The 10,768-nt window shown below is 38.3% G+C and overlaps 1 protein-coding gene and 1 pseudogene across 1 annotated transcript in view; one reads left to right on the top strand and one right to left on the bottom strand.

The window, feature by feature from the left end:
- Positions 1–319: 319 nt before the first annotated feature.
- LOC102868626 lies at positions 320–766 on the top strand (annotated as a pseudogene).
- Positions 767–9,517: 8,751 nt separating this feature from the next.
- GPR98 (G protein-coupled receptor 98) overlaps positions 9,518–10,768 on the bottom strand; it is a 1,036,968-nt gene continuing 1,035,717 nt past the window's right edge. The window contains exon 88 of the mRNA XM_006885387.1: positions 9,518–9,636. Coding sequence (XP_006885449.1) covers positions 9,518–9,636 — 119 coding nt within the window. The remainder of the gene's footprint in view (positions 9,637–10,768) is intronic.

Genomic DNA, 10,768 nt, shown 5'->3' with positions numbered 1-10,768 from the left:
ATTCTCAGGAGGAACAAATTTTTGGAGAGAGACATGCAAGAAAAGTATAAGGTTTGAAAAAAGGGAGGGATACATTCAGTAAAATGAATTGACACAGTGACCATCACAATGGACTTGAGTATGACAGACATAGTGAGGATGGAGCAAGACAGAACAAAGTTCTGATCTGCTGTTCATAGAGTCACTATGAGGCAGAGTCAACTCAGTGGCACCTAAAAGCAACATGAATGGTATGTGCAAACTAGCACATATTATAGTTTTCTAAAACATGTGATTTTGCTTCCACTGGAGGACTACATGCCACCGTTACTGCCGCCGCATGTCTCTAGTGATCTCAGAGAAGTTCCAGCACATTTTGCAAGTACTCAACACTAACATCGATGGGCAGTGAAAAACAGCCATTTCCATCCCTGCCATTAAGGGTGTAGAGTGAAGATATGCTCATGTGGTGTTGAGGAAAGCAGACACTGACCTCACCAAGAGGACAGGAGAGCTTACTGAAGAGGAGGTGGAGCGTGTGATCACCATTCTGCAGTACAAGCTTCCAGACTGGTTCTTGAACAGACAAAAAGATGTGAAGGATGGGAAAAACAGTCAGGTTCTGGCCAATGGCCTGGACAACAAGCTCCATGAAGACCTGGAGCGACTGAAGAAGATCAGTATCCACAGAGGGCTACACCACTTTGGGGGCCTTCGAGTTCGAGGCCAGCAAACCAAGACCACTGGCAGTTGGAGCAGTACTGTGGGTGTGTCCAAGAAGAAATAAGTCTGTAGGCCCTGTCTGTTAACAAATAGTTTATACACCTAAAAAAAAAACAACAAAAAAAAACCCCAAAAAACAATGTGATTTCCTCCTTTTTTAAAAAGTAAGTTTTGTTTTCTACTATATTAAAATTTTATTATTGTTGTTGTTATGTGCCATCGAGTCGCTTGCAACTCATAGCGACCCTATGTACAAGAGCTCTCTCTATATGTTCTTCTATCCTGTGCCAACCTAGCCGTCTCAAATGCACTTATTCCCACCTCTCTGGTCACAGAATCGATCCATCTCATCAAAGGTCTTCCTCTCCTTAGCCACCCCTCCACTCTGCCAAACATGGTGTCGCTCTCCAAGGACCAGTCCCTCCTTGCAACATGCCCAAAATATGTCAGACAAAACTTCAGAATCCTTGGGTTTTCGAAGGCCTGTCTTTTTGGAAGTGGATGGCCAATCCTTCTCCCTAGAATTAATTAATATAAAATCATTAACAAAATATTAAAATTATTACTTTAAATTAGTTTTTAACAGTAAAATTTTGGTTTGTTGTTGCTATCTGGTGCCATTAATCCTAGTACAACTCATTGCATATGACCAATAGTTTTCAACCCTGTTCTCTCCTGTGTCATTTTCCCACTTCCTGACATACTCAAGCCCATTACTATATTCACTGTGTCAATCCATCTGGTTGAGGGTCTTCCTCTCTTTCCTTCACCTTTCCAAACATGATGTTCCTCTCCAAGGAACAGCCTCTCCTAGCAACATGCCCAAAGGATGTGAGACCAAGCTTTATTATCTTTGTCTCCAAGGAGCCCCAGGGCTGTACTTTCTTGAAGACATATTTGCTTTTTCTTTATGGCAGTTTATGGGATGTTTCGTACTCATCTCCAGCACTACAGCTTAAAGGCATCAATTATTCTTCTATCATCCTTATTCATTGTCCAGTTCTCAGATGCATGCAAGTCATTGAAAAAGACCATGGCCTGAATTAGGCAGACCTCAGTCCTTAAACTGACATCCTTGCTTCTCAAAAATTTGGAGAAGTTCCTGACAGCAGTCCTTCCAGTGCAATATATCTGCTGATAAGCCAAATGTGTTGGTTGTGGATCCTAGAAAGGTGATATTGTTGACAATTTCAAACTTTTTTCTCCATCTCTCATAATATTAATTTTAGGTCCAACGGTTGGGATTTTTGTTTGATGTTGAGATCCATATTGAAGGCTGTATTCTTTGATCTTCTACAGCAACTGCTTCAAGTCCTCCTCAGTTTAAACAAGCATGGTTGTGTCTTTTGCATCATGTAGATTATTGAGGAGTTTTCCTCCAATCTTGATGTCACATTTTTCTTCATATCTCTGAGCATATGCACTTATCCATCAATCTGTGCATGCTAGGTCAACAATGCTGATGGAACATATCCAGACCCAGCTTTTCTCTTCATTGCTGCATTCTCTTAATCGCACTCCAGTGGATCCAAGTGGTCACCATGAGTGAGCATATTTGCCAACTCCCTTTAAGTTCTGAATAGGGGTTCCGATGGCAACCCCTACCCTTGCCTTACCCTGCCCAGAAGCCAAACTTGTTGTTTCAGTTTTAAAAGATCAAAGTCTCTTTTTATTCTCTCTCTTCTAAATGTACACAAAAGTCCAAGAAGATTTATTCAAATGCAAATCTCCTCAAAGTACTAGGTGGGGTTTAAATCTACCCCATGCTCTAGAATTCTGTTGCTTACAACAAGCATTTCTTCAGGACAAATCTTCTTCTTTAATATATCTGATCAGCATTACCCACGGGGCTGATTACACACCTTCAAGATTTACTATATCTAGTAATCATTAATATCACACATCTTAACATTGAAACAAAACTTCAATTATTTAAACAATACATCTTAACGTTACTATAAGAACAATAACAACAAAACTGAAAAAGCAATATCAATAAAGTAAAATAAAAACAAACCTTAACACATAAGCCTTTAAAAGAATTAAGAGCTTCAACTTCAGTCTCCACCACTTGGCTATCCTTGTTTCAGGCAAAAAGCTGTTTTTCCTTCCATTTTAATAGCATCAAAAGTAGCCATATTAACAGTACTTCCTAAAGCCCTAACTTCTCTTAAAAATCCCACATTTCTATGAGTCTAAAGTCATCTTATTGAACCCCACTTATGACACCAATGTGAAATGAGCAAGGGCCAAGTGGGGTTAGCCATAACTGACCTTTATAAACTTCACAAAGGGGAATTGTCCTTGTTAACACCATGAATAACACAAATCCAATTCCCATGAGGTCAGTCGTGTCTCTCACACTTCCATCCTTCTTACTGCTTTGCTGGGTTCAAAGTCCAATGTGATAGCTCACAGACCACACAGAACCATATTGGGGAAGTCAAAGTAATTCAGATAAATATCACAACATAGTCAAGAAAAATGTTCACACAGGTACCTTAGCCTTGAGCCTTCAGGCCAGTGATTCCCAAGCTCTCAGTCCTGCCAATATTGCCTTACCACCCCTAGCTGTCCAACAAGGTTTTCAGTCCTTCTTATATAGGCTTTCTCCTTCAAAGATCTTGTCTCACATAAGGTCTCCAGTTCAGCTGTAGGCACTGGAGCAGGAAGACCATGCTACATTGTTTTTCTTCAATGACACCAGAAGATAGTTGTGTCTTTCACTCTGGCTTGCTCAATTCAATGGCAAGACTAAACAATTCCCCTGTAGAATGTTGAGACTGGCAAATCCACACATCCTATTCTCATTTTACTGCCATGTACACAGCATCCTCTTTCCTTAATATCATAATTACTTCAGCATTAAGCGAACAGTTAATCGTTTGGCTAGGAAAGATAGTTTTGAATGATAAACCTTAAACACTTAGACAGGGATGTCATTGCTGATATCAGATAGATCTTAGCTGAAAGTAAAGAATACCAGAAGAATGTCTACTTATGCTTTAATGACTGTGCAAAGGTATTTGATTGTGTGGTTGACTGCAAGTTATGGCTAACAATAAGAAAAATGGGAATCCCAGAACACTTAATTGCTCTCATGTAAAACCTATTCCTAGACCAAAAAGCTGTTGTGCAAACAAGCAAGTGAACACTACTTGGTTTAAAACTTAAAAAGGCATGTGTCAGGGCTGTATTCTCTTTCCATACCTATTCAATCTGTATGCTGAGCAAATTATTCAAGAAGCTGGACTCTATAAAGAAGAATTACATGTTGGGTGAAATAAATTGAGTAAGGCCAACACAGTGATTGCATCTTCTTGTTGTTAAGTACCATCAAGTCAGAACTGACCCACAGCTGACCCCACAGTGGATTTTCAGAGGCAGCTCATCACCTGAGAGGAGATTGTCCATCATTGTCTCTCTGAGCAGCTGGAGAATTTGAACCACATGCATTACAGATTGTAGCACAGAGAAAGCCAAAAAGATTAACACTCATTTAGGTATTTATTTCAACAAACAAACAAACAAACTCCTTCTGCCTTTGGATCTGATTCACACTAACTCCGAATACAGTGTGTGGAGCTGTACATTTTTACAGGAAAACAGTAGACTTTGCACATGTAATGCACTATGCCACCAGGGCTCCTTTGTCATTTCACTGGAAGGTATTCAAGATAACTACAGAATTTCCTATATCAGTCTCTTGGTGCATTCTTTAGATGCTATGTGTAGACAATGGGACCCATCAGCTTATATCCTGCTAAAGCAACTTTTGGGATTCTAAAGCTACGCCCAATAACTATTAAAAAGGTCAGAGGGAACACAAAAGTTCTGTTGACAATTTTTATGAAGTGTGTCACTCAAGGCTCTATAGAGGAGATTCACTTTGACCAACAACACTTACATGTTGAAATCTACCAGAGGCTTTAAAGCAAAACTTGATGATTTCAGGATTGGTAAACACAAGATGAGCCTGTTTGGGAGATCTGTTTTTGAATGGAATATTCTGTTACTATTTTGCTAATGACCCACCCATTGTGCGTTATAATTTCTCTAGTAATATTTCAGAAACAGATAATAATTAAATTCTGGAACATGTCAAGAGATTGCAAAGTAACTCACAGCTAAAGTTCCAGAGTAAAATAATTTCTATATTTCACTTATGAAGATTTTCATCTGCATACTATCTCACCCACCCATTGCTGTGCAATTTATTTTTTTGTGGGAGGAGACTGTCCATTTTCTTCCTGCAGAGCCTCTAGTGAACTGCTGACCTTTTGGTTATCAAATCAAACATTACATATTATGCTACCAGAGCTCCTTAGGGTATCTTATGTCTACTCTAAATTCTACCAGTTCCACTATCGTTCTATCATTCATTTGTTAACACTTTTACTCAAATTAGAAAAGTCTTTGCTGTACAATTCCAAAAAAATTTAAAGCTGAAAATATTTAACAACATAAAAGAGAAAGAAAACAAATAGAGCAGGACAAAGTGAACAGCACTGCCCAGGGAAATGGCAGGTGCCCTTTGCCAGAAGAAAGGAAATGTCATGGAGAAAAAGATAACACGCCCACTGAGCGAGAAAGATCACAGCAAAGAGAGTTCTCACCTCTCTGTTTTCATTTTCAAGAATTTTATTTGATTTGTTTCTTCCTCTATAGTACTACACTTCTCTGGCAGATATCCCATTTTAATCTACACTGAGAGGAAACAGGATGACAGAATATTGCTGCTGTTGAAATATAAGCTTATTTGTTTTAGCACTGTGACTTCTGGAAACCTTGGCTTATACTTCCAACTTTAAAAAAAAATCATGCTGAATAGTGGCAGGTTGTCCTTTTGATCCTTTGAGTGAACAAAATAGTGTTTAGGATAACAATAGAAACTCAGTAAGCTGAAGTAAAAAAGGCATCTATCACTGGTCACATTTTTGGTCAAATTTTCCCAAATTCTGACCAAATAGAGGAATGAAAAGAACTGTTGACAAATGTCTACTTAGATGTTGTAGTTACTAGTGATTGTGACTTGTGGATTGTGACAGTGAAATTTCACATTTCTGTAACCCTTACCTAAGGCTGAAATTCATTAAAACCTAATAGTAATTTTAGAGGGAGCTTTGGTGACTTTTTGGGTAAGGAATTGCTCTATCAACCCTAAAGCAAAAGGTTTCAATCCACCAGCTAGCTCGCTAGCTGCTCCCAGGGAGAAAGATGGGCAATCTCCTCCTCTGTGGTTTATACCCTCTGAAAATGCACTAGAGGGTCAGCTGTGAGTTGGTTTTAACTCAACGACAATGAATTTAAGTTTTCGAGAAATTTTAGAGTGATTGTCACTTCAAAATTGTCATCTTTAATTTTGTGTGGTATTATGAAGGTTTATCACTTTGACTGTTTTATGTAACAGACTATATCTATCTATCTATCTATCTATCATCTATTATCTATCTATCTATCTATCTATCTATCTATCTATCTATCTATCTATCATCTATCTAGTATTTGATGTAGGTAGAAAGAAAACACAAATTTGTCACAGGTAAATTCAATATTATTACCACCAATTATAGTGTTCCTAATAGTGATTGTAATTTCCCAAAATATCCAACCTTTGTCTTTTGTGCTATTTGATTTTGACATTATAGACTGTTACCTATTTATAATGACAATCTCTTGTTGTTATGTGCCTTCGAGTCGTTTGCGACTCATAGCGACCCTATGTACAACAGCTCTAAACCCTGCTCTATCCTGTGCCAATCTCATTGCCCCTGACAAACCCATCCCGAGTACCCCAGTCACTGAATCAATCCACCTCATAGAGGGTCTTCCCCTCCTGCGCTGTCCCTCCACTCTACCCAGCAAGATGTCCATCTCCAAAGACCTGTCTCTCCTTACAACATGTCCAAAGTATGTCAGACGAAGCCCCAGAATCCTTGCCTCCAAGGAGCAGCCTGGTTTAATCCTCTCTACGATGAATCTGTTTGTTTTCTTGGCAGTCCATGGTACATTCAATACTCTTCTCCAGCACCACAGCTCAAAGGCGTCAATTCTCCTTCTATCCTCCCTAGTCATTGTCCAACTCTCTGCCACATAACAAGTGATTGCAAAAACCATGGCCTGTATCAGGCGGACCTTAGTCTCCTGAGAGACACCGTTGCTCTTGAGTATTTTGGAGATGTCCCTAACCACAGACTTTCCCATCGCAATACATTTTTTTGATTTCCTGGCTACTGGTGCCAAGAGTGTTGACCATGGAGCCGAGCAAACGGAAGCTGTGAACAATCTCAATCTCTTCGCCATCCATCCTGATGCTACCGATTGGTCCAGTGGTGAGAATTTTTGTCTTCTTAACATTGAGCCTCAGAAGAATGACAATCTACTAATAAAAATTCCAAACAGGAGGCAGGATTGGTGAAGGCAGGGGTAGCTGGAAGACTTACAAGGAGAGGAAATGCAAGAACAAGGCATATTATAACAAGAGAAATTGTGGTTTTATGAAAAATAAAGCCATGCTTAGCAGTGATGATAGAGCACTTGGAATGACTTAATTCTGGCTTTAAGGGAAACTAATAACAAAAATTTCTCTTGGTCAAATACTTTTCTTTTTCTTTGTATAATTCAGAATTTCTAAAAATATACTTAAGGCTTAAAAAAATGAAAGGTCTCCAGGACAAACTTGTTCTTCCTGGTGATTCTTCTGAGCTCACAGCTGATGAAATCATCACAAACATGCACATTTTGTCTGGGATAGATGTTCTAGTTTCTCATTCTAGGACAAAGAAAAAAAATTCAAATCAAGAAATATTTCTCCAGAGCAAGCTTGTACAATTTAGAAGAATTCTCTTCATAGCTGTGCTAAATGCTTGGTGGAGGGAGTTATTTTTAACTGAGGACAGAACACTCATGCTAGAAAATGTTCTAATCTCTAATTTTGTGTTGAGCAGAGAGATATACTTTTGATGAATAGTCCTATCAGCAGCAGTACTTCCATGAATAATTTGATGAAGAATCATCAAAAGATAGAAAAAAATTATGATTTTCAAGAATTAGAACTCTATGTCCTAGATATAGTGCAGCCTTTAATTTGGATCACCTTTACACACATTGTGGTTGCTTTTGTGTACTACTAAGTCAGAACTAACCCACAGCAGACCCTCCAGCAAGTTTTCAGGGGCAGTTAATAGTACAGGAGGAGATTGCCCAGCCTGCTTCCACAGAACAGCTGGTGGATTTGAACAGCGTGCCTTTGGGATTGCAGTTCAGCTCCTTGACACTAGGGAAATAACTGCAAGATTGAGGACTGTCCTAAAGTAGGTATAGTCTCTATAATCAAATTAGCCACTTAATGTCCTATCTGAGCTCTGTAGAAATCTAATTTGGGGCAATACATTGAGGTTCTCCTGGATAAAAGAATTGTATTCTTAACTGTTATTATTTCAACTGATTCTAAAATCATCTGAGAAATATTCTCAAAATTCAGGAGTCTAAATCTGACATTTTTCTCATCTTTTTATTTCCTTTAATGTAGACATTCTGTAATTACATTGTAAAGCTGTATGTTGGTTAACATTTAGTTGAGAAAGATTAAATAGATACGAATGAATGTCAAAATATATGAATTGTTACTAATAATTGCTTCCAATGATTCATAATGAATTATTAGTAGGCCTAAGGTGAATCCTTTATATTAGAACATATCTCTTAACTATTATAATAATGTATGGAAGAGGCAAATTATTTTAAAGTTTCTCTTTTTATATTTTTGCAAGTATTAAATTGTAGGTTATAATTTTATAAAAACTCTGAAAAATAGAAATACACTTAGTATACATGTTGTTGTTGTGTGCCATTAAGTTGGATTTGACTCATAGCTAACCCTCCAGTGGGTTTTCAGAGGCAGTAAATTGCACAAGAGGAGATTACTCATCTTTCTCCAGCAGAGTAGCTAGTGGATTTGAGCCTCATGCCTTTCTAACTACAACCCAGCTTCTTACCACTAGGGCACCAGAGCTTCTTTTACTGTTCCTTAGAAGTTCCTCCCCTCTGCCCTATGTTTAATTTTTACTCATAAATAATGAGCCAAGACCCAAAGTAACATCTCACATTGTTAGATACCATTGTATCAATTCCAATTTATACTGACTCAGTGCGACAAAGTAGAATTACCTGGTGAGGTTTTCAAAGATAAAAATCTTCACAAAAGAGCTTTTACAGTCTGTCTGTAGGCAATCGTGCTGCTGACTCAAAGGCTGCATCTGTCTGGGAGTTCAAAGTCTCCAGTGACTCTACAAGAGAGAACTGGAAAATCTCTCTCATGTGATTTACAGCCGTGGAAACACACTGAAAGGTGAGCTATGGCTTTGACTCAAGCAATGGATTTTCCCCCCCTTTTCCTAAGAAATCTTTGCCAAAGTAGACTGCCACACCCTTGTTTCACAGAGCAACTGATGAGTTCAAACTGTCAAATAATGAGCAGAGTTGATATCAAATAGATTCTATTGTTTTATTCTTGATTGTTATTATCTTTATTAAACAATGTTAGCCATGCGAGATTATTAAAAATATCTAGTAATTTTTAAATATATACATCCTAGTAACATATAAATTGATCCAGTTCATTATAATGGTTAATTTTTAGGATGTACAGAGGTAAGTCAGTTATATTTCAAACACAACAATCAATCCTAAGTTAACCATCCGGCATAATTCATAGATACATGTTACATAGCTGCACAGTTACATAGTTACACAATTCTATCAATAAACTCAACACAAATGTGTATATCTCCTCGTTCTACTGAGCACTGAGGGGCTAGAGGTGGGTGTCTGCAATGGGTATCCTCCTGAGCTCTACAATCTGGGAGTCAGTCAGCGTGCCTCCCTCCTGGCTGCCTTGACCAGATTCATTATCACTGACACTGAGCCCAGCACCTGCAACAGAAAAAGAAATACAAACCCCATGTTATCATTGCAGTGACGTCGTAAAGACTAAGTTATAATAAGACAAACTATGTTTGTACTACGTTCACCAAAAGGGAAATATATTTACATAAGAAAACAAGATCTGTTGGTACCTGCCATGGCCTCACTAATTATCAAACAACAGCAAAAAACCACAAGAAATATGTATTTGAAGATAGAGATGCATGTCTGAGGCATACACGTATATGTTGCTATTGTTGTTAGGCACAATCAAGGTAGATGTGACTTTTAATGAGGCTTATGACATAACAAAATATTGCCTGGTACTGGCACCCACAGAAGCATTGCCATGTTTGAGATTATTGTTGGAGCTACTGTGCCAATCTATTCTGTTCATGATCTTCTTTATTGGCTGATCTCGCACCTCACCAAGCATGACATCCATTTCCATGGGCTGGTCCTTTCTGATAACATTATCATCATTATTTATGATCATTCTGGCTATCTCTCTTCCAAGGAAGATTCACTCATTCTTCTGGTCATCCACAGTATACGTAATATTCTTTGTCAATATCAAAATTAAAACATATCATCTTCAGTTTTCCTCATTCACTGTACAGCTTTTGATGGCTTATGTTGTTGTTGTCGTCATGTGCCCTTGAGTGAGAACCAACACATAACAGACACTGCAGTGGCTTTTGAGAGGCAATATATTACAGAGAAGGAGACTACCCATCTTTCACAGAGTGGCTGGCTGCTGGATTCAAATAACATACCACTGGGTTGGCAGCACAATTATTTACCACCAGACAACCAGAGCAAACATCAAAACTAAAAAGCATCTTCTTCTTAAGTTTTCCTCATTCACAATATAGTTTTTGCATACTTATGAAGTGAGTGAAAATAGCGTGCATAGGTCATGTACACATTAAATTCAAAGTGACAGCTTTGCTTTTGAACAATTTAAAGAGCTTATCTGCTGCAGATATACCCAACACAATACATTTCTTGGCTATGCTGATGGTATGTACTGTCAAGTTGTAACTGATGCACAGCTGATCTTACAGCAGGCTTTCAGAGGCTATTAATCACATAGGAGAAGATTGCTCATCTTTCTTCTGCAGAGTTCCTTACCATGAGG

Source organism: Elephantulus edwardii, unplaced genomic scaffold, assembly GCF_000299155.1.
Source record: "Elephantulus edwardii isolate Elephantulus edwardi_28Jun2011 unplaced genomic scaffold, EleEdw1.0 scaffold00043, whole genome shotgun sequence".
Lineage (NCBI taxonomy): Eukaryota > Metazoa > Chordata > Mammalia > Macroscelidea > Macroscelididae > Elephantulus > Elephantulus edwardii.
The sequence above is the reverse complement of the archived record's forward strand: the minus strand, read 5'-3'. Positions and strand labels throughout refer to the sequence as shown.